At 29.3% G+C, this 23,993-nt stretch overlaps 6 protein-coding genes and 1 long non-coding RNA gene across 15 annotated transcripts in view; 3 read left to right on the top strand and 4 right to left on the bottom strand.

Moving 5' to 3' along the window:
- The window catches only part of LOC122720721, a 78,808-nt gene extending 76,559 nt beyond the window's left edge, over positions 1-2,249 (bottom strand). For 6 of the 8 annotated variants that reach the window (XM_043947697.1, XM_043947676.1, XM_043947626.1 and 3 more), the window contains exon 1: positions 894-2,249. The gene's annotated coding sequence lies outside the window, so the exon portion shown is untranslated. Of the gene's footprint in view, positions 1-516; positions 818-857 lie in introns of those variants that run through there. The other 2 variants (XM_043947634.1, XM_043947651.1) reach the window with 2 other exon arrangements.
- Positions 2,250-5,134: 2,885 nt separating this feature from the next.
- LOC122720760 (structural maintenance of chromosomes protein 6-like) lies at positions 5,135-8,279 on the bottom strand. Of its 2 annotated transcripts, XM_043947711.1 has the most exons (5): positions 7,897-7,984; positions 7,224-7,802; positions 5,892-6,196; positions 5,629-5,818; positions 5,135-5,370 (listed from the first exon to the last, which is right to left on the bottom strand). In XM_043947711.1, exons 2-5 carry the CDS (start codon positions 7,456-7,458, stop codon positions 5,285-5,287), a joined length of 816 nt encoding a protein of 271 aa, XP_043803646.1. In that variant the 5' UTR covers positions 7,459-7,802; positions 7,897-7,984; the 3' UTR covers positions 5,135-5,284. The 2 variants fall into 2 exon arrangements, with proteins under 2 accessions (XP_043803646.1, XP_043803655.1); XM_043947720.1 differs by lacking the exon at positions 5,629-5,818 and having other exon boundaries at positions 5,858-6,196; positions 7,224-8,279.
- LOC122720802 lies at positions 7,434-8,853 on the top strand. Its single transcript, XR_006347819.1, has 3 exons — positions 7,434-7,548; positions 7,646-8,450; positions 8,781-8,853. It is a non-coding gene; the product is annotated as an uncharacterized LOC122720802 (long non-coding RNA).
- Positions 8,854-9,568: 715 nt separating this feature from the next.
- LOC122720900 (E3 SUMO-protein ligase NSE2-like) lies at positions 9,569-10,752 on the bottom strand. The gene is made up of 5 exons (XM_043947976.1): positions 10,555-10,752; positions 10,195-10,364; positions 10,026-10,116; positions 9,752-9,932; positions 9,569-9,684 (listed from the first exon to the last, which is right to left on the bottom strand). The coding sequence occupies exons 1-5, from the start codon at positions 10,631-10,633 to the stop codon at positions 9,585-9,587; spliced, it is 621 nt and encodes a 206-aa protein (XP_043803911.1). The 5' UTR covers positions 10,634-10,752; the 3' UTR covers positions 9,569-9,584.
- A 1,642-nt stretch (positions 10,753-12,394) lies between these two features.
- On the top strand, positions 12,395-15,040 carry LOC122720220 (kynurenine aminotransferase). The gene is made up of 8 exons (XM_043946781.1): positions 12,395-12,443; positions 12,760-12,896; positions 12,967-13,120; positions 13,261-13,497; positions 13,585-13,828; positions 13,894-14,060; positions 14,141-14,491; positions 14,576-15,040. The coding sequence occupies exons 2-8, from the start codon at positions 12,760-12,762 to the stop codon at positions 14,633-14,635; spliced, it is 1,350 nt and encodes a 449-aa protein (XP_043802716.1). The 5' UTR covers positions 12,395-12,443; the 3' UTR covers positions 14,636-15,040.
- On the bottom strand, positions 14,795-16,900 carry LOC122710438 (UPF0605 protein CG18335-like). Its single transcript, XM_043928297.1, has 7 exons — positions 16,848-16,900; positions 16,473-16,611; positions 16,271-16,367; positions 16,028-16,203; positions 15,778-15,940; positions 15,145-15,382; positions 14,795-14,993 (listed from the first exon to the last, which is right to left on the bottom strand). The coding sequence occupies exons 1-7, from the start codon at positions 16,898-16,900 to the stop codon at positions 14,924-14,926; spliced, it is 936 nt and encodes a 311-aa protein (XP_043784232.1). The 3' UTR covers positions 14,795-14,923.
- A 741-nt stretch (positions 16,901-17,641) lies between these two features.
- Positions 17,642-23,993, top strand: part of LOC122718784 (DNA repair protein RAD50-like) — a 41,369-nt gene continuing 35,017 nt past the window's right edge. The window contains exon 1 of the mRNA XM_043944239.1: positions 17,642-18,075. Coding sequence (XP_043800174.1) covers positions 17,998-18,075 — 78 coding nt within the window. The 5' untranslated portion in view covers positions 17,642-17,997. The remainder of the gene's footprint in view (positions 18,076-23,993) is intronic.

Below are 23,993 nucleotides of genomic sequence, written 5' to 3'. Positions count from 1 at the left end.
AGATTCTCTGATTTTTTATAATTTTTATAAATTTTTTTCATAAATTTAAATATAAATTATTTGTTTTCTTGATAAAAAACAGAGAAAGAAAATCAAATATTCATTAACCTGAATTTATAATACATGATTTTGCACCAAGTATCGCAACCTTTAACATGATTCTGTAGTCACTTTCACTTTACATAACGTACTTTAGCTGCAGATGTGTTTAGTAATCCGGCAACTCTCGCATGATTAACTTTTATTAAGAAAAAAATTGATCCTTACATTCATTGTGGTAATAATAAAGATATCCGATTTACGTCATAAATAAATTAAGATAATTACGAGATCCATTTAAGACTAGTAATAACTCTAGGGTACTATGTAATGTTTTAAATTTGAAATTAAATTATATAATTATTTATTGAAATGTACGTATATCATATTTTTAAACTGATTATTTGAAACTCATTTATGTTATAATTATGTTATAAGTATAAATCTAAAAATATTTTACAGAATATAACAAATTACCACAATTATGTTACAAAACATTGATACTTCGAGAAAAAAGAATAATGCACGATAACGTATAGTTTTCTCCTTCTTATCGACATTCAACAAAATGAAACGAGTTGCCTCAGTACACACTTCAACCGTGACAGCTGTCAAAAGTGGCGAAGCGTCCACGATGCAATATAGACGCGAGTATAATCATTAGAAAGAGAAAGAAAGAAAGATTAAAGAAAAGAAGAAAGAAAGAAAAGTGCAAAGAGAGGTGGATGATCGCGTAAACACGCAAGTTCTACGTTGTTACGAGTGAGAAGGAAGTGACGCATTAAGGATAAAGAAAGAAAGAAAGGTTAGAACCGCACAGTGAATTCCGAGTGCGACGGCGCGGTGGTGGATACCTGTCAGCGCGCATTCCACGATCCCACAGCGTGCTCTCGCCTCGTCGTTTACTACCACTAGACTTTTGCCTTCCTAACGGCAAGAACACGTAATCATACACACCGCCAGTAAAATCCAGAGTGGGATTTAAACGCACACACAACTTGTTTACGAAAAAAACGTATCACTTGCTACGGTAACCGGTGAATCGCGTGTTGTTCGCGGCGCGAACATGGCGCACAATTCGTATGGCGTTCAACCACTAAAAAGCACAAGCCCAGGAACAATGGGGATTCTCTACGGTGTGAGAGAAACTTGAAGGAGCGACGCGAACAATGGAACGTGACTTAAGGACACCGGAGAGCGCGAGAGCCAACTTTACACCGCGGGGTAAATACTAGAACAAAACTCGCTGCTTTCGCTCGCGGAGCGCGGCCGTGCTGGCCAATCCCCACCCGCGCAACGTCGCCACGTGGTACACAGCTTAACCAATCACAAACTGGTTACGCGGGGCCCCCCGGACGTGTTCGTAAAGCCGGCTTGCTACCGATCAGTTTCTTCTCTTCTTCTCTTGTACCGATTTAACATTTAGACGACATAAAGGAACACGAAAGGCCACCGTCCTTTTGTTGATATACGTACTTGAATCGATTCTTTTTCCTTTTTTTACGCGACAATGTTTCACCGCTTCACGAGCCAGAAAATCGGTACGTGTGATTCGGAAGAAGAGATTGCAACATGATCAAATGAAAGATGGACTAAAATATCTTTGCCTTGTTGAGAGATAACACACTAAAGAAACTGGTATTGCTTGAAATATATACTACAGATAACTTACCGGTTTCTATTTCCACAATAATGGTTCGTAACATTAGATCTTCTAAATAAAATAATATATAGGACCACATGCATTATAACATTCTTTAGTGATAGGTCAATTTGCCAACGCAAATTGTCCCCTCTCGTATATTCGTTTATCTTAAATTGGTACAAAGAGACGCGTAAAAACATTACACTTCCGTTGACGAGTCTTATTGCTTTGCTATGAAAAAGTGCCGCCTACTTGTCAAAACGTCTCGTTATTATCGCAAAACAGTCTTTTGTAGACACTTGCATTTATATGTAACTATGTATACGCGAGTAGCATGCGTTACATAGATTTGCATACACAACTCAATGGACCTGCGAGCGACTGAATAGATAACTACGAACATTGCCTTGAATCGTGATCAATAAAATCAACTTAAGCGATATGTCTTGTCGTTTGTTCCATAAGAACAATCAGATATCCAAATAGAAAGATTAGTCATATCTGCTATTCAATTACGTTTTCTATCAAAATAAAATAATCAAAGTGCATAAATCAAATTTGATAGAATAAAATTATTATATACTTCGTTATGATAACACATGTTATGAATATGTAATCCAAAAAAAAATTTGAAAATATTCGAATATAATCGAATTGATATAGTTTAAAGAATTAAATTAATTCAAATTATCAGTTATTAAAAAGTACATACTCTCATAGAAAATTAAAACAGTAAATATTGTATTATTTACTTTCTCAAATAAATATTGTGACCAAATATAACTGCACAATACTCATCAACAAACGATCCATCACGTTTTACGCAAGAGATATAGAATGACTAATGACGCAATACTTCGTTCCACCGAATTTCTAACGGGTAACCTCTTTCGAAAGGATAGTTTGTTCGGTAGGTACATCGATCCAGTCACCAAAACGAACGACAGGCGGCTCTGAATTCGACTCGAGAGATCGCAGAATCCATCTCATAGCCATATGTGCGATGAGAGAAGTATGTAACGGGCAACTGGCCGATGGAATTAGTTTCTTTTTTTGAGGCAGGTCACTGACACCAAACGGCGATGGATTGACGCGGCGGGGTCAAGTTCTACGTGCGTTGTCGACAGTACTTCGCGTTTAAAGGTATCGCCGAGCATTCCTTGCGGGATATCACGTTACTTACGGAACCATGATCAATCGTTCGAACTCAGTCTATGACTATAGAACGAAAGTTGCAAGTCGTAAATCGTTGCGAAAGTTGCGAACGGTGTTGCTCGTGATAGCAATTCGGCTATGGTATATGTTTATGTGAAAAAAGGGAAAAGTGCTTCAGCATTATTTTAGTTTAATTAATGCCAAAATACATGACTTATATTCAATTATATTCGAATAATAAATAGCAATTGGCAACCAGTAATTTTTGTGTACAATATTACCTATTTAAGAAATATATAGGAAACTCTAAAATTAACTTTTCTAATTGACTTTAATTTCCCAACGTATTAAATTGAAATTAAACTATATTCACAAAATAGTATTGTTAAAATTTTAAATTAATTCTCATATTTTCTTAAGTCAGGACAGAAAATGTTCAAATGAATTCCTAGCATGAGAATGCAAATAACGGTGCTCACCATCAAGATAGAGGTTAGTAATTAATTATCGAAATGCCTTGGGGAACGCCTAGTTCATTTTTTGTTTCTTTTTCACGATAATTTCCATATTATTACACATTTCCATATTATTATTAATTTCAATATACGTAGTAAATATTTTTTCATCATAAAGAATACTGACAATCTCATATATTTTAATTATATTATTTAATTTCATATTAAAATATAAAGATTTTATTATGACAAAATATTGTCAATTAATTTTTAAAATAGAATCATCCTTTTACTTTGAAACATTTTGTACATGAATGTCTTCAAAGAAACATGATTGTGACATAATATTTTTAAATAGTGATCATCGATTTTCAATGTGTTCAAAGGTATTCTCGTTTTTACATACCAAAACATTTCCAAAACCAAAATTAAATTTATTTTTTTAATATTCTCTTCGAATATTAATTTATTCAAAAGATCATTTGGTATATTCCGACGTACTGACAAACAATTGACGACCGCATGAATTTAATTAAGTTGATCAGATCCAATTAAAGACCCTTTATGTTCCTTTTTATTGCTCCCTTTTTTGATTGAGAGATAAATCGTCTATAGTGCTAAAAATAAAATCAACATGTTTAAATATCAATAAAAAAAATTAGAATCATTACAATTTTCTATATTAATTAGACTAAATATTATATCTAGAAAATTGAATTCGTTGTCTATTTATTTAAAAAAAAAAGAGAAATCGTATGATCGTATTTATGAATATAAAAACATTTAATCTCGTAATATCGTTGAAAAAATATGATCGTTACAATTTTAGTTTTATAATAACTATGACTTCATAATTTATCTCTTGGTATTAAAGATTTCGTGTGACGTATCTTATTTCATTGTATTAGTTATCTTCTCAATTATGAATGGCTTTTTGATAATAAAATCTCATACAGATACGCTATTGTTGATTTTCTTTTTATCACGATGATTGTTTTATCAGAAAATTTTTCATTGAATTATCAATCAAATAACAATTGACGAAATAACGTTATGTAAAAATTTATTTGTAAATTGATGAATTCTTTCGTATATAAATATAGATATCAAGGAGACAATAAACTTTTTATGTATGTTCATGAGAAGAACACATCATATTTTTTTTTATCGTTTTTTCAAATCTCATTTCAATTTTATCGCCTGTTCTAGATTTTTGTTTCGATATTTAAGTATATGTACGCAAATTTCACGATATAGACATATTTTAAGATAACATATTCAATCAAATATTTTTCGACAAATCTAAAAACTAATTACTTAAAAATTAAATTAATCAAATTTTACAAAAATTTTAATATCAATATATATGATTAACATTTATTTTTTTTTTAGAAACCAAATGATTCCATGCACTTGGAAGCTTGGACCAGCATAAAAGTTATCAAAAATGTTGTAAATATAAAAATGATGTGAAATGATATGAAAATTTAGAGATAAAAATTGAAAAGAAACCGATTTTAAGATAGTTAAAAGAAGTACTTTCTCTAATTTAAATTACTAGTGAAAGTGACTATAAACAGTTTTTTAAATAACTGTAGGAATTTAGTAACAAATAAATATTATAATTAACTGATTCATACTTGAACAGATGCAAGAAAATTAAACTATAGATTTACATATTACATTTATATTGTTTAAAAGAATTAAAGGATCTAATAAATATATTTAATCTAATAAGTGTCTTCTCCTATCTTAATATTATCATATATTTTGATTTTAATTCATTCTCTATGATTCTATTACTACACCCAACATTCATTGAACACATTATTATCTTTTAAATATAAATTTATTAGAGTAAAATAAAATTAATTATACATTAATTCCAAAATTTCTTTATTTTTATATTTGATTAAGTTGAAATATCATCACACACATCTCAATTATGCAGATTCAATCTATCTTCAATCTTCATCCTACTTGTCCTAATTTAAAATTCAAGGAACAGATAGAATAAGATACTCAATGCAACAAGTTCCAAGGCGAGCCCAATTTGTATAGTTCCGCCAGTAGATTCTGGAAAAAAAATATAACGTGACAATATTAAATTTATATTAAACAATCTCGCTTTGTATTGTAAAATATAATTAAATCTCTAGGGATTTCTTTAATTAATTCCCTAGTAATATTTCCCTTCTCCAAACGTTACATCATATAACTTAATAATTAAAAAATTGGTAAAATTATAAGATGCATATATATGTGTATATATATATATAGCGACGAAGGTAAGAATTTCTCAAGGTTATTCTTCTCCTGCTGACATTTTCTCACCATAATCGTAATATTGCAGTATTTCCGTGACTTCATCCTCACACTCCTCATCATCAGCGGCGGCTCTGATCTGCACATGCCCATTCCTCTGGAGTTCGTCGACCTCTGGCTTACCCTCGAACGCAATCGCCGCGTAATCGGACCTTGCCTCCTCAATCCGGCGACCCTTCGCGGAGTCTCTGAACCCGATCTAGAAAAGTCAGGAAAGGATTTACGCCTAAGTACTAACCGTAATCGCCAAGTGGTTCCTCCGTTTCGTTCACCGTGTCCTCGTCGTCATCGTCATCATCGTCGTCATCATCAGGCCTCGCGACGGCGAAAAAAACTCTTTTCTCATCTTCCCCATCTTCATCCTCGTCCTCCAAGTCGTCCTCCTCGTCTTGGTTTCTATAGTTGGCCTCGTCGCCTGATCGCCTTCTCAGAACGGAACGATAACCGCGCTCGTCTTTAAAGTTGTTGTTTTCAAGTCTATTTTCGCGTAGCACGTAGTCGTCCTCCTGCTCCACGCTGTGAACTTGCAGAAGATTACGTCGCGGTATTCGCACCGAGTCTGAGTAACACAACGTGTCTGAAAAATGATATGTACACTGAGATAATGGGCAATTTGCGTTCCATCACTACTGACAAGTCTAGAATTTGTAGAATAATGAAAAAAAAAAAAAAAAAAAAAAAAAGATGTGCAAAAAAAATATTGCAGTATATACACATGTATAATTTAATTAATTCTTATAATTAAATTATTTAATTATCCAATCTTATATTATAATATATATAATATTAATTATATAATATTATTATATATATTATATTAATTATATACTATATATACACTACTGAGAAGTCTAGAATTTGTAGAATAATAAAAAAAAAGGAAAGAAAAAGATGTGCAAAAAAAATATTGCAAAAATATACATATGTATAATTTAATTAATTCTTATAATTAAATTATTTAATTATCCAATCTTATATTATAATATATATAATATTAATTATATAATATTATTATATATATTATATTAATTATATACTATATATACACTACTGAGAAGTCTAGAATTTGTAGAATAATAAAAAAAAAGGAAAGAAAAAGATGTGCAAAAAAAATATTGCAAAAATATACATATGTATAATTTAATTAATTCTTATAATTAAATTATTTAATTATCCAATCTTATATTATAATATATATAATATTAATTATATAATATTATTATATATATTATATTAATTATATACTATATATACACTACTGAGAAGTCTAGAATTTGTAGAATAATGAAAAAAAAAAAAAAAGAAAAAGATGCGCAAAAAAAATATTGCAGTATATACACATAATTTAATTAATTCTTATAATTAAATTATTTATTCCAATCTTATATTATAATATATATTAATTATATAATATTATAATAATTATAATATTAATTAAATTATTTATTCCAATCTTTTATCGTTACTTCGTTATGGAATATATTTAAAAATTAATTGTTATTAATTGTAATTTTCTTTTTTTGATAATAGAATGGAAACGAGGTTCAAAAAAATATTTCTATTATATTCTTATTCTTAATTCGAGAAATGTAACAAGTTTGTACCTTCGAACCTTTCACGATCATCATTCTCATAAACATCGTCCAAGTCTATGTTGTTACCAGGATCAAGTTCTCCTTCAAAAGTGAATGTTCCAGAGTTACTTGAGATACACCCTTCGATAGAAATGCAAGGTTCTGTGAGTCTGGTCGCTCTCATAATTCCATCAACGGTGTTTACTTCGCAATAACATTTAACGAAGGTATCCGGGCAGCTAGAAAAGTTCACACCTTTCGTCATGGTCAAGGAATTCGAGGGAACTTCCTGAAAGGAGCGTTGGCTCACCAAAACGATCCTGGCCCGATACAATCTATGGCTGGTTTTCCTCTGGTAATATAATTTTAGATATATACATACATATATATATATTTCATACGAAATATTGATATTACAATTATTTATTTATCATCTATTTATTATTGTTCAGCTTCAATTCTTATTTACGTTACTTGATCTTGGCATGATGCAACTTCTACCATGAATCCTCTACCGCAACTGTTGTTGCATTTTGGTGTCGACCACCGTGACCATAAGGAATTAATTTCTGCTGGGACTGAAGTCGAAGGGCCAATTTCCTCGCAAAACTAAAAAATATTTAATCTCTTGAAGTTAACTTTGAAAGAAATAATATATTGAATTTAATAATCTTATTTAACGCTTGAAACAGAATAATATTACCGGTTGTCTCTGATGGCAATTTGGGTCACATTGAGATGTGTGTATTCCTTTGATTGTGCTCGCTGTACATTGAGCAATGCCGCAAACCCCGCGTGGGGAACACAGGCTTTCGGGTAGAGGATTCAAAAAACATGTTGGAAATCCTAAAAGTTATCTTTATAATAATTGTTTAAATTTTCTATTCATAGTATATATACGTTGCACGTATGTTTCTTTCTTTTTTTTTTTTTATATAAATACTTGTCTTATTTTTATCAATAAAAAAAAAAAATATGTTACAAAACCTTTTGTCTTGTACAATCCTTGACCTGCTATCGGAATGGAACAGTCGCAAGATGAAGCATTGTCGACGAGTGAAGTTATATCGCATAATCGTCTGTGAACTCTGGCACTTGTGTTTGAATATGGAGTAGCTTCGTTAAATGTGCAGTCTGTTTTCCTCAGTTTTGTCAATTCAGGTGAGCACAACTCCCAAGTGTGAAGGGTCAAACAAGGACAGTTCCCAAGAAAAAATTCACCAACTTCAGAGCTATCCAGAACTTTTGATTCGGAAGGTATGCTACGTAATTCGACGAACAACTAAATATTAAATAGAATTTGTATTGCACGAAGGTTTAAGCTTTGTTAAAAAAATTTTTTTTTGTTTCTTTCTTTTCTAATTATCGCACAGTTATTAAAATTCGTTTTTGTTTTGCGTTTTTTATACGAAATATATGTATATATATACATATATATATACATACATATATATATATATACATATACATATATATATATATATATATATATATATATATATATATATAATATGTATATATACGTATGTTCAATTAAATTGTTTGCAAGAAAGAAAGTATTTTGCACGAAATACTTTCTGCTTACAGCACAAAATCCTTCTCCGATTTCTACAAAAGCGCATTGCTGTAGATGCAATTGCCGTACCCAATGTGTTATATCATAATTCGGTGATTCGTACAAATCTTTCGATATCAATAGAAATGGATCCCAATTGCTTCCATCCACATTGACTCCGTCAACGATACGACGAGCTTTCCCACGAGAAAGAATTAATACCGTGGATAAAAACGTAATTATAAACATAGCCTAATCGTTGACATCATAGAGAGTGATAATATTACAAGATGCAAATTACAGACAAACAAATATATAATAACTTGAAGTTGTTTCGCTTTTAATATTTTATTTATATTCTATACAATGTTGTATGTTGTAAAATTTATATAAATTTCATTAAAAAAATCAAGCAAAAAGATATTCTTTCTTTTCTTTAATAATAATACAAACATAAATTATATGTTAATTTTATTTAATAGGAAATATAGTTTTATATAGTACGTCTAAGTATAATAATTTTTATATATAATTACATATAATTATATATATTTATATATAATTTTAAACTTCTTTTTAATCCTTAAAATAAATTCTTAAAAGCAATTGGAACAGAGCTAATATTTTACAATTTTTAACCAAATATAAATATATTTACAATTGTAATGTATCAGGATAACTCACGCGTTGTGTTCAGGTACAAGAAACATCACAAAAAATTTTTATTTTTATTTTGATGATGCGTAGATATTAAATTTTATATTTTATATAAACTATATATAGGTTATAAAATATTATATTATTTGAATGTTTAATTTAAAATTTGTCACAAGTATTTATTCTGGGTTTTTTTCAAGATATGTTTTTGTTAAAATGTCTATACGAAGATGTTTAAGTGTTACAAATTCTATACTTTTGCAGCCTATAACAGGACATCTGCAAATACAATATATAATTAAAATTATCATCAGACATAAATAAATTTTATTAATAAAATATTTACCTTGTTTTTTTATTAAGTTTCAATAATTGCGTAATACTTTCTCTGTCATAAGTATGACCACATATAGTATTCTTCACAGGATCTACAATTCTTTTTTTAGAAATTGGATCAATTATATTTATATAGCCTCCTGTAAGTTGTAGTTCTTCATCTGCATTATTTTCTTTCTGTACTACTCTATCTGAAATACAAATATTATTGTCAAATAATATCAATTATATATAATAATTACATATATATTTCATATTTTTTATTATTATGATTTTAAATGTACCTAATAATGCTTCTACTTGCTTATCAAATTCCTTTAGGTTATTATCATTTTCCACGTTTTTATCAATTTCAGTTATGGCTTGTTTATATTCCTAATTTTTTTTAAATATATATTATTTTTTTCATATAATTAAATATACATTTTATAATTTTCTATATTATATACTTACATTCATGGTAGTTTCAATATTATGTTCAACACTATCATCATCATCATCATTATATAAACTTAATAATCTTTTTTTTATGATCTCTGTTGATTTTAATTTTTTATTTTGAATACAGTTATTTTCTACTATATCTCTTAATTCTTTTAATTTATTCTTTCTTTCATTATCATCTATAAATGTAAAAATACAATAATATAATAATAAATAAATAAATATAAAATATGATAAATTTTTTTTATATTACTGAAATTAATGATTTAATGTTTAATGCTTATAATATGTTATGCACTAATTAATATGATTAAAAAAATATTAAAAATATTAATTTAATTCATTAACCTTATATATATATATACTTACCATAGTATGCAATAATATTAGCAGCAGTTTTTGTATAACAGTCATATAACTCTTCGATCACTTGTTGAGATTGGGTCATTTTTAACAATATTTTCTTAATAGTTTTCAAATTTTATTATCTTATATATTTAAAAAAATAATTATGTAACTATATAAATATTTTGATATTCATATAAATTATTCGTTCTAATAGCTAAACAAAATAATTCATTTATTTTAATAATTAAATAAAAAAATACTACAAATAATATATATACTCAAAAAATAAATTATTCATTTCTCTATTTCATTTATAAATTCAGATATTGAAACACTATAACCATCTAGCGGTAGAAAATTGGAACTAATCGTTAAATCAAAATCGAAAAATTATAAAATTTCTCTAGACTAAAATTTTTAATTTTTTAGATCTCATATTTAATTTCAAATCTTCAGGAATAATTTAAAATTGATTTGGTTTAAATAATATTTTTCGATTCATAATTATAAAAAACATTTGAAATTGATACAATTTATGGACACAAATCGACATCTAACGGTGAAAAGATGAAATTAACATTAAATAATAAAATTTTTTAATTTTTTAAGATTTCAAATGAAATTAAATTTCAAATTAAATTCTTATCGAATGATTTAAAATTAATTTCGTTTGAATATCATTTTTTGTTTACTAATTATAACAAACATTTGTAAATTTCACATTTGACATTTAATAATTAATTCTATTTTTTCACTGCTAGATGATAGAGTTTATTCATTGTAAATGTTTCTTATAATTTCTTAAAAAAAATAATATTCAAATGAAATTAATCTCAAATAATTTCCAAGAATTTAAAATTTAATTTGAATTTTTAAAAATTAAAAAAGTTAAAAAAGTTAAAAATTTAGTATAAAAACCAAAAAATTTTAAATTTTCGATTGTTATTTCGTGGTTAATTTTACTTATTCATTGCTAGATGGCATCTTGTGTTTATAAATTGTATATTAAAATTTATTTGCTAAATTAAAATGAAAATAATCTTTAATTATTCTTAAGAGTCTAAATTTTAATTTAAACTTGTATGAAAAAAAATTTCATTTACATATTCAAATTTGAATTTTTTGATTTTGCCATGTTCATACTTCATATATTATATTATATATATGACATTATTTATATATGCTATAACAAAAAAGAATCTTTTTATTTTCATTAATTTTATTAATTTCAACAATTGAATTGTATATAGTTCTAAATTTTTAACAATATATCGTAATGCTGGAGTATACTTCATATTTTAAGTTTCAAATGAACCTTTCAAATTACCTTGATCTACTTTCGAAAAAAAATCTTCAATTGTTTGCTATCTAGATAACTTTTCGAACATAATTATTAGATACTACAATAAACTATTAAATTTATAATTTATAATTTAAATAGATTTTGAAATGAAAATAGAAAATTTTTTGTATTTATTTTTGGTAAGTTTATTATATTATTTTATTATATTGAAATTTTTTTGACATAATTAAATATGATTCATTTTATAATATATAAACTATTAAAATCTAAAATTTTGTTTAATAAAATGTTTTAAAGAATATGTTAATATATTAATTTTTCTTAATAATTCTAATAGCAATATTGTAATTTTACATAATCATTTAAAATATATTTAAATTATTATGTATTATTTAATATACATATTGAAAAATCAAATAATTATTTATTTAGTTAAAAATGAATTACCAATAGCAGTAAATAAAATTACTACATAAATCTAGATATTTTTTCAATATTTTTTAAATAAACAACTTGTTGCATAAGTACTCCATTTTGATAAAAATGTCGTAAAAATGTTATCAATATTAGTTTGCAATTTATAATCTTATATATATATTATATATTGGTAAGAAGTAGTAAAAATCATTTATTATTATATGTGTTTATATTAAGATTATTAATGTTAATTTTTAACATTAATAATCTAATTATTATTATATATTCAAAAATGTATAGTTCCTAATATATTATTAAATATATATAAATAATTAATATAATTTAATATAATTTAATTATATTAAATTATATTAATTATTTAAATCATAATTTAATACATGTTTTTAAATTTGTCATTTGTTTATAACTATATATGTTTTTAACTAATACATGTTTTTAAATTTGTCATTTGTTTATAACTATCATTATTCACAATTGTTTTTTAGATGTTTATTAAAGTTAATTTTTCCACAACTTCTAAAATATCATATTCTTTATCCACATTAAAAAATATACAAAAATCTGTTATGATGTCTAAATTTGATCTTCCTGATCGTTTAAAAGGCAATGAAAAATCAGTATGGTAAATAATATGTAATGTATTATATCAAGAATTTTATATATGTACATATATTAAACTAATTTTATTTTAGGGTAGAGTATATTCAATTGGCTTTAAAATATAAACCTTTAGTAAATTTAGGACAAGGATTTCCAGATTTTCATGCTCCAGAAAATGTAACAAAAGCTTTAGCTGCTACAGCTACAAGTGAAAATCCTCTTTTGAATCAATATACCAGAGGATTTGTAAATATTTCAGTTTTATAACAAAATTTAATGTCACTAATAAATTCTAACTAATTTATTAATATTATTATAACATTTTTTTTTATTCTAAATTATTTTATTTATCAATTTAAAATTTATAATAAATTATATTATTTTAGGGTCATCCACGTTTAGTTAATGTTGTTGCAAAATTGTATTCTAAATTATTAAACCGTACTTTAGATCCAAATAATGAAATTCTTATAACTGCTGGTGCTTATGAAGCATTATATGCTACATTGCAAGGTCATACTAATCCTGGTGATGAGTGGATAATTATTGAACCTTTTTTTGACTGTTATGTACCTATAGTTAAGTGTGCTGGAGGAATTCCAAGATTTATTGCTTTAAAACCAGTAAGTTAATATATAAGTTAATATATGGAAATTATTAATTTATGTATAAGTTTTTTATATTTACAAAATATATTTTATATTTCAAAGAAACGCACGAATGGACCTCTTTCTTCTGCAGATTGGATATTTGATAAACAAGAATTAAAAAGTCTTTTCAATGAAAAAACAAAAGGAATAATTATTAACACTCCACACAATCCTTTGGGAAAAGTTTTTACGTTAGATGAATTACAATTCATTGCTGATTTGGCTAAAAAATGGAATACTCTTGTTGTAGCAGATGAAGTGTATGAATGGCTTGTTTATGAACCATATAAACATATTAGAATTGGTAAAGATATCTGATTATATATCATTTTTATCAAATATTTTATTTAAATAATAAATACATTTTAGCAACATTACCTGATATGTATGAGCGTACAATTACAATTGGATCTGCTGGTAAAACATTCAGTGTCACTGGATGGAAATTAGGATGGGCTTATGGTCCAGCAAATTTATTATATAACTTGCAAATTGTTCATCAAAATAGTGTATATACATGTAATACACCAATTCAAGTAATTATTGAATTATTAATTGAATATTTATAATTTTTTAGAATTATTTTTTTAATCTTTTTAATTTTTTAATTTTTTAGGAGGCTGTAGCTATTGGATTCGAACAAGAATTAGAAAGATTTGGTCAACCTGATTGTTATTTTGTTAGTTTAGCTAAAGAATTAATATCAAAACGAGATTATATGGTTAAATTTCTTAGCGATGTAGGAATGTCTCCAACAATTCCCGAAGGTGGATACTTTATGATAGCTAATTGGACAGCTTTAAAAGATAAAGTTAATTTAGAAGAAGAAACGGATGAGAATAAAGATTATCGTTTTACAAAATGGATGACGAAAAACGTTGGTGTTCAAGGAATTCCGCCATCCGCTTTTTACAGTTCCGAACATAAATATTTAGGTGAAGATAATGTGCGATACTGTTTTATAAAAGTAAGAATTAATTCGTGTACAATAAATAATATCAACATTATTATATTTTTTTCTTATTCATAATTGATTTCTTTTTTATTGTAGAAAGATGAAAATTTGAAGAAAGCAGCTGAAATTTTAATGAAGTGGAAATCTCAAGAATAATATGAATAGTATTCTTCTATTCATTTTCTTTTGTTTCTTTTTTTGGGATAAAAAAACGATTTTAATTAGTAATCATTAGTTTTCATTATATATAGTTATCATTCATTCAATTAAGTTTCATACCATATATTTCTCAGATTTTATTATAATTTTCTGTTCAATTTTATTATCAAATACAATACATAACTTTACATAAGTTTACATCACGAATAAAATTAGTAAAACCATTGTTATTTTTTTATCGTACTATTAAATATTTTTTAGAACTATTTCATTATATATCATATTTTATGGAGAGAAATCAGCACGAAGCCATCTTTTTGCATCTTTAGTGTCAGCACCAAAAGTTTTACCAAATCTAAATACAATATTTAATATTTAAATAAAAGGGAATTTTGAAGCATATATAATGTGTTTCATTTGAATATTCTTTATATCTTTTTATGTTTTCCGAAATGCTTTATAAGGAAATTAGAATGATTACTTAAAAATTATTAAATATTATTTACCTGAACGTTTCCCCAGGAACATGTCCAAGATAATTTGGAAGCATACCAACATGTTTGTGATATATAGCGGTGGGTTGGATTACAAGCGGTGGATCAGGCCGTGAAATCGTAACTGGTGCCCATTCTGTACTTTGCCTCTTACGATAATCGGATGTAAAATCGCAAAGAGCACTGTTGGTAGCAGGAATATTTGATTTTCCAAAATGTGCATATCCGTATGGAATGTGGCCCGCATATCCTATAAATACACAATTAAATATTTATAATTCGATATTGCAAAGAAAAATTCTCAATATTCTCGTCTTCAACTCCTTTCGCACTCACTTCTTTTATTTTCTCGAATTAAGGAATATCGCATTCGTTGTTCGCTATCCGTAAGATCCATCTGTACTCTATTACTATACTCTATTTATTGTTAATATAATCTTAAATATTCGACATCTTTTTATATTGTATGCTCATTGATCAATTTATTTTGTTAATAATATATCGAAATTATGAAGTTTCGTCGTTCATTAAACATTTCGATAAACAGTTGAATCTTACGTTATATCGCTTACGTAATTTTTAACACTATGGGATTATTCGAAGGCAAGTTCAAGCCAATAATAAAAAGATAAAATTTTAACTCACGACTGATAAAGTATTTCTTCGGATTCGCGTTGTCCATGAAATAAGGGGATGGGGCGTGATCCCTGGGTGCCTCGTGTTGTTCGTCCAAAAATAAATTTCTCATTACACCAACGCAATCAGGACGGACCGATAGCATAGGTAATTTAAATTCACTTTCTATGAGCTGTATATTATGAGATTACAAAAAATTAATTTTTTTTTTCTTTTCAATAATAAAAAATTTCACATCGATGCACAAGTATCTTTTTACCAAACGATCTTCTAAATTTCTCGGTTCACCCTGTCCACTTTGTATAGCTATTGTTTTTTTAAGCTCATTAAGCGCTGCTTTATTTTTTAGCTGCTGCCGCTCAAATTCACCAAGTCCTTCCGTTGCTAGCACCGTGTATCTTTGCCCAGTTCTGGCCTTCAATTTTGGAATAAAGCCTAAAATGAATTTGATTTTTATAAAAATTTTGGATAAAATTTATTTCTTTACTTTTATCTCACGCACCTTCGTATCCTGGCGTTATAGGATGCTTGTATAAAGGATCGGTTCTCTTATATCTAGCGTTCACCGTATCTATGTCAGTTTTCGGCGGTCTCTGTACCTACAATTGCATTACACGTTGTATCGATAATCGATAAACGATTAGTGATAAATCAAATTGTGAAGAGAAAAAAAAGGAAGCGAAGGGAAAAAAATTTCACGATACCTCGTAATCGTCGATGACTCGATTCGATAAAATGATCGTCTGCGCATGATTTACTGTGGGATCAATGAGCAATTTATGCGTTAGACTTCCGTACGTTTCACCGCATCTGAACCGATATTGAGGACAATAGCCGGCATATCTGAAACGGGTTGTTTAATTTTTTTTTTTTCATTTTCATCAAAGTACACGCGTGAAAAGAAACAGGAGAGTATAGAAGTGAAGAGGTAAAAATACTCGAAATATAATTTCTTGCGCAATATATTTCTTCTAAACAATAGGATGATATAATAAGCTTAAATAAAATTAAACGTATAATATATATTTAATTTTTTTTTTTTTGTTTAATATACGACAAATGTAAAATGTATTATTTACCCTGGAATAAGATGTGGGTCTACTGTGGTTAATAATTCCGCTCCAGCAGACATTGTGTAATTATATGTATATCTCAATGAAAATGAAAATTTAATTAAATATATCTTATCCAGACTAACTGGAATTTAAATTCTTTTTGTGTACAGAAATTTAAAATTTTTTTTTTTTTTTTTTAAATAACGTAACGCAAAAAATTTACATGGCTACCAAATGGGTTATAGACTGTATTTCTACAAATTTAACGCCTGAATTTTGTTTTAGAATTTGTTTTTTTTTCTTCCCCTCCCTCCCATTCTCTGAAGTTTGTACGAAATAAATGATACTTAAAAACCAATACACGCAGAAAACAAATTGATCAACCACTACCACCATTAAAAGTAAGCTCGATTTTTCAAACGTTTAAACGTTGCATTTCCGACATTAAAAATTAATACGTTACGGGTAATTTAAAAAAATAAAAAGAAGAAATTTGAAATCATTTCCAGTGTTGATTAACACTCTTTCAGCGATAAAAAAAAAAAAAAATAGTTTCAGAGAAAGGGGAAGGTGACTCGATGTTTTCGTCGTTAATTGGAACGAAGCTCAGGGCCGGTTTGATTTCACAGTCACTTTTCACGGAATGACGATTTAAGGGGATCTCTAATTGACCGCCAGAAGGGCCATCGAAGCAGTTAAGGGGAATGAATTTACGAGGAGGGTAGGGGAAAGACACGTTGCGTACTCATAGAAACGAGCGAGGTGTGCGATTAACGTTTCGCTTTCCAGTTTTCACGGGGCCACCGCGGTGAAAAGAACTTACCTATTCCCTCTATGGAGAAAACGTTTCGTACGAACAATCGAACGAATCTGTATCCTCCTCGTATCGTTGAAACGATGAAACGATGTTATCTCGTGTACCTTTCGATCTACGAATCATCGATTTTACACGAACATTTTTAAACGAACGTGAAATTGACATGTCGAATAAAATGTAATTAGAAAATGTAATTTTTAGTGAACGCACAAGTGGCATCGAAATGTTCGAAATGTTCCTTCAGCAGAGAGGTTAAGACGACTAGGTTTTTGCGCGATAATAAACAGGAAATAATAAAAATGAAACCGATGGTATCTCTTATAAGGGAATACGGCGTTGAATTGTGCAAGAGAAAATATGTGGTTTCACCGTGAAATGAATTCTATATTCTACGTGGAAGCCGATATTAAGCCTGCAAAGATCAAAGATGACGGGGTACGTTATTTATTTTGACGATATTTATTTATTTTTTTATTTATTAGGAATTTATTGTACATACTCTTTTTCCCATCTAATGTTTTTTAATTATTTCATCGTTGAATAACACGCTTGCGTGTTATTTCGCATTTGTTCCATCTATTCAGTCGTAACTTCGCTGTTGGAAGAAAGCATGGTGGGAAACATGCTAATGAAAAAGTTCCACACGCGCCACAAGTGCATCTAAGATCATAATAAACATCAGAAGATACAAGTGAAACAAAAAAGTGAAACTTTGTAAGTAACGATTAACGGTGTGCTACCTGTATATGCGATGCGTTTACTCGAGTTCCTCGACAGTGAAATAGAATAGTGGCTTAGAAACCGTAAAATTACCCGCATCACGTGTAATTTAAATAACACTTTACGATTTCGCTTTTACATGTTACGTCAGTACGATAAAACTTTTTGTTTCCTCATTTTAATTCTTTAAATCGAAAATTCGCTCTAACGTAGGAATTATACAATATCCAAAACTTTTGTTTTAAGACGATTAATCGCGTTTAAAATAAATAAATTAATTTTAATTAATTTCAAATACGAACGATTATTTAAATATATCGTTAAAATGTGTTTATTGAAAATCAATCGTGTACATCCATTATTAATAGGAAAAAATTGAAAATTTTTTTTTAAACAACAACTATCTTATTGCAATCTTATCAGTTTATCATTGATTAAAATAACAAGATAAAGTTCCAACATTGGTTGCGAACTCACAAACGAGTTTTAACGGTTAGGTTAACATTTTATAATTTCGTGTCGTATTAAATTTTTTAATGACATCCGTATCATATAGATACTTTTATCGTATCTATTTCATAGAATATTCTTAAAATGTTTCCGCGATAAATTTTAAATTTTTAAAAAAATAAAAAAATTTTTATTCAGATCACCTTTGTAAACATCGGTATATTTATATTCGTTCGTTAGTTTCAATTCCCTCTGCCCTCCCCCCTCCAAAAAGAAATCAAATTTATCGCGAATTCACTGCAATAAAACGATAATGATAATAATAAGTATAACACAGCAATCAACAAGTACTTGAACTTGACCCAATAAATAAGATAGCGCGATCTTTTGCATAACTTTTCATTAAATTGAAAAATTATATCATCGATCAAATCACAATTAAGGGTGCATCTAGGCGCACACGTATGGAAAGTGTGTGGCGTGTTGTGTATTGCGCGAGTGTAAATCAAACACGTTGCATCCGGTTCGTGTATCCCGCTCTGTACACGCGCCGTGCGGCAAAGGAATAATAATTTTCTTCTCTTCCCCTGACGTTTTGTTTTCTGTCCCTGCGGCTGCCACGACCAGACCGGAAGCTTTATTATCGCGCAGCTCGTTGCGAGTCGTGGGTGGACGCATAGCTTAACCATAGGCGAAGATATGTATGCACACTCGGTGCAAATTCCTGAGTCTAAGATTCATTTCACTGATGGAAGTCGAAGAAATTTACTCTCTCTCTCTCTCTTTCTTCCTTCTCCACAAATTACTAATTATGTCAATTTTAGCGAATTGACAATTATATAACGCATAATCCTTTATTGCAGAAACAAGTGATTACGATTTTGTCGTTGTTTACTTCAACTGACCTTGAGTTATTTCAAGAGCAATTTTCTATACTATATTACGATCATTAAATTTCAAAGAATATATATATAAAAATTCAAATTTCAAAATTCAAAGAATATATTTTTTATATTTTTATATTTTTTTATATTTTATCTCATAAGCGAGATGTAAATCATTCTGAAAATTGATTCAAATACTTCGACTACAAGTGAAAAGAGAACGTGTACTTCCAACTAAAAAGATGGAAATAAAATAAGCGTGAAGTTGTTCACGTGATAATGTCCGCTTGTCCACGTCGAATCCTAACCAAACTTCATGGCTATACAGATCGCGTGTGTCTACTAATCGTTCGAAAGGTTCGCGACAAACATGAATTATTTGCATGACGCACAACGATGTACGCGGCGGTCTTAACTAGATGCAAAGTGGTATAATTCAGTGGCTAGCCGAGGAATTTATGATCGCTCCGGGTTCAATTATTTCTTGCGTTGTGTCGTCGAGGCGAGCCTATTAAACGGGACGTCTGTCGTTCAACAGCCACTTCCGTGCGAAAGTTCACGCCGCGCCATCATTCTTTTCCTGTAAACAGATTATTCCTCCCTGGCGCACGCTTCGAGCCACGGCTACTGTCCGTGGAGTTGTGTATTCTGCCAATCATGTTCATCCGCACGATCATGTGGAACGACGTTGATCGATTGTGGACCCCTTTTGCCGTTTTTTTCGATGCCTCGTTTGTACACGCACGTCTTATTTTCACAGGATAACGAAAATCCTGCACGATTCATTACACGACAGGTTGGCCAATCCACTCGTTGTTTAAACTCGTTGCGCCTTGTAACCAATGAGTGTCCTCGGTCAGAAGGATTTCCTGTCAACGATGGGAATTTATTTGGGTGCATTAACCGAAATTGAAAGTACTTACACACTTTATACATCCGTAATTCTGAATCAATTTTTACTTTCTCTTTAATTATGCAAAATCATATCCAATCGCAAAAATATGTTTGAAAAATTCGTTTATTCTCGTTTCGTTCTTTTCTACGAATCTTCACGCACAACGTCTTAATCCGTGGCTGGATTTCTGGTTTCTCCGTTGCATAAACAAACGGCGCATATAATCGGCTGCAATGGCCAAGAGGCTAAAAGTATCGTTAAATACCGATCAACCTCATTAACGTCATCGAACGAGGTGGACAGTGATCGATTGCGCGGCGTGTACTCGTACTGTTCGGCAGTCGCGCATGCATAATCGCGTATGCGCGGGCAGCGGCGCATGCGCTTTCGATCGATCGATAAATTATACAGTCTATTGCTCGTGTACGTAAATCATGCGCGCACTACCCTTTGCTTTGTTCGCTGTTTCATCTTCTTTTTCCTATTCTTCCTTCTCCCTTCTTCTCATTCGTTCCTTCTTTCTTTCTTATCATCCGTCTCCGATGTTTCCGCCTTTTCGTCTTTGTGTCATCGAGCCTGAGACACATCCATGCGCGGCCAACGTGATCGCCGTGACTCGCATTGTACTCGCTGCGTCTTCATTGTTCCGGTCGCACGGCACGGGAATATCGACACCGTCTAATGTCTCGATGACGAACCATTCGATCGTGTCTTCGCACATTGTTACGAAGATAGAAGGTGAATTCATAAGTATACCTTTTATACCATCCACACGTATTCACCTTTGTAATCCATCGACTCGAATCAGCTGATTTTCCGAAAATTCATCGTATCTCTCGGTCGGTCATCGAACTCCGTGGAGGGGGATATCTTCCACGATGAAAGTATTAAAATTACATTAAAATTCGATCTAACCAGTTGCGTTATCGAAAGTATTCGACTTTCTGTCTCGGTTATTCGTGGAAGGAAACCGCCCACGAGGAAAACCGTGCGTTATTAACGGCGTTACGAGTAATCGGAGGACGCTGATTCATGCGAGTATCGAGACGAAGAAAGCGCGCGTGCGGACCCTTACACTGAGTTGATCTTCCGCGCTTTTTCTGTATTCCATCCGTCGCCGTGTCCATTGAAATGCCATCGAAGTCGCGTTTCGATAATTGTAAAGAGATGCAAAGAATAATTCGAATAAAATTTCTTCGTGATGCGTTTGTTGCGGTGTTCGATTGTTTCGTGTATTTATAGAATAAAGAAGGGATTTTTTTTTTTCTATGATTTCTTAATCTTGCTGCGTCGAAGAGAGATATATAGAGATAGAATTGTCGCAAATGTCCTAGAAACTATGATTCGTTTCTTCGAGCAAATATTTCCCACGGAAAGAACGTTTTATTGCCCCTTTTAAGTGAAGTCATTAATGAAAAGTATTTCACTGAAATACATTTAGCCGGTTATCAAGGACAATCCGTGCGGCTTGTGGTTTTATCGAGATTTTTTTTTCCTTTTTTTTTTTTTTTCTTTTCGAAAACCACAATTTCTCGTGACCGTATTCCTCAGGAAGCGGCGTAGACTTCCTACAATCTTCTTATTGAATAAAAATATCGAATAACAATGTATCCTCGATTATTTCAATTGGAAAGAAAAAAAAAACACTTATCCCTTTATTAAACGTAACGATAGATTTTATTCGATCGAATTATCAGATATTTCAATTTCAGATTAATACTCGCAATCGTAAACGTGTTGAAGGGAATCGAAGGTTTTTAAGGGGAAAATAAATTGGTAAAAAGGAACAAACAAAGGAAGGTTCATCGTCTTGATAACCATTATTTCGATGTAATCCAATTTGAAAAATATAATCGATCGATATACCAGCAATATAACTTAATCGTTTCATCTATCGTAACGTTTACACCACGATTTCGAAATAGAAACGTGGAACATCGTCGTGGATAATGCAACGATTCTGCTTATATTATTATTATTATTATTATACAATTTTTGAAGAGAACCTCCGCAAAGGAAATGGTTTATTTGCTCGTTACGAATAATGAACCCTTTATATCGTTAGTCCCGCAGAAACGTGCAATTCCGAGGTTGCCACGTCCACAATTCAAAAAGCGTAGATTGTTATTATTGAGGTAAGAGTTTGCCATCCATACCGAGTAACGATGGCGGAACGGTAGAAGTAGCTCGATTCTATTCGATTTTATTCTACGAAAATGATGATCTATCATAATGCACGCGGGCATGGGACTACTGGGTCAGGAAGTCGTGTTACATCACAATAGTTCCAAATAAATCTTGCAAGAAGTTGTAAGTTGTTTTATTCTTTTTTTTTTTTTTTTTTTTTTGGGACAGGAGGAGAAATTTATTGATTTGCAAGTATATATTCAATCGAATTGAAATGGGAAATTTTTTAAAATATCTTCTATATTGTGATAAATATTTGTGAATAATTCAATATCGAAGTTTATGAAATTCTCTTCATTTCTTTTTCTCAAAATTAGAGATTTTGAGAAAAAATTGCAAAACTTGTAAGAATGTTTCATTCTTTTGTTCTTCTTTTTGGAAAAGGATGAGAGTGCAAAAATCTTCTGTCATTTCTGACTTGCAAGGAAACATATCCAATCGAATTGAAATCGAAAATTTTTTAAAATATCTTAATTCGTTTTTATATTGACTATTAAGTGTTCTTCGAATTATTAATCGTGATGAATATCTATGAATAATTCAACATCGAAATTCATAAAATTCTCATCACTTTTTCTTCTTAATTAGAGATTTTGCAAGAAGTTGCAAAACTTGTAAGAATGTTTCATTCTTCTGTTCTTCTTTTTGGAACAGGATGAGAATGCAAAAATCTTCTGTCACTTTTGACTTACAAGGAAATATATCCAATTAAACTGAAATCGAAAATTTTTTAAAATATCTTAATTTCTATATTAAATGTTCTTCAAATTATTATAATATTGTAAATATTATAAATATCTGTGAGCAATTCAACATCGAAATTCTTGAAATTCTCTTCATTTTTCAATTAAAAAATTCCTATGTTATTCTTTTTGAAATGCAAAAATCTTCTAATTAACTTACAAGAAAATATATCCAATCGACAATCAAACTGAAAAATTTTTTAAAATATCTTAACTTTCTATAATATATAATATATTTAATATATATAATTTTCAAATATATTTATTTTTAAAAAATATATTATATTTTTATTTATTATTATTAAAAATATATATATTTATATTTTAATTTTCTATAGTATATAATATATGATATATAATTTTCAAAAATATCTCAATTCATTTCTAAATTGACCATTAAACGTTCTTGATATCTGAATTCATTTCTAAATTTTTTAAAATATCTTAATTTTCTATAATATACAATATATGATA

The sequence above is a fragment of the Apis laboriosa genome, unplaced genomic scaffold (assembly GCF_014066325.1).
Source record: "Apis laboriosa isolate Shangri-la unplaced genomic scaffold, ASM1406632v1 scaffold105_cov147, whole genome shotgun sequence".
NCBI lineage: Eukaryota > Metazoa > Arthropoda > Insecta > Hymenoptera > Apidae > Apis > Apis laboriosa.
The sequence above is the reverse complement of the archived record's forward strand: the minus strand, read 5'-3'. Positions and strand labels throughout refer to the sequence as shown.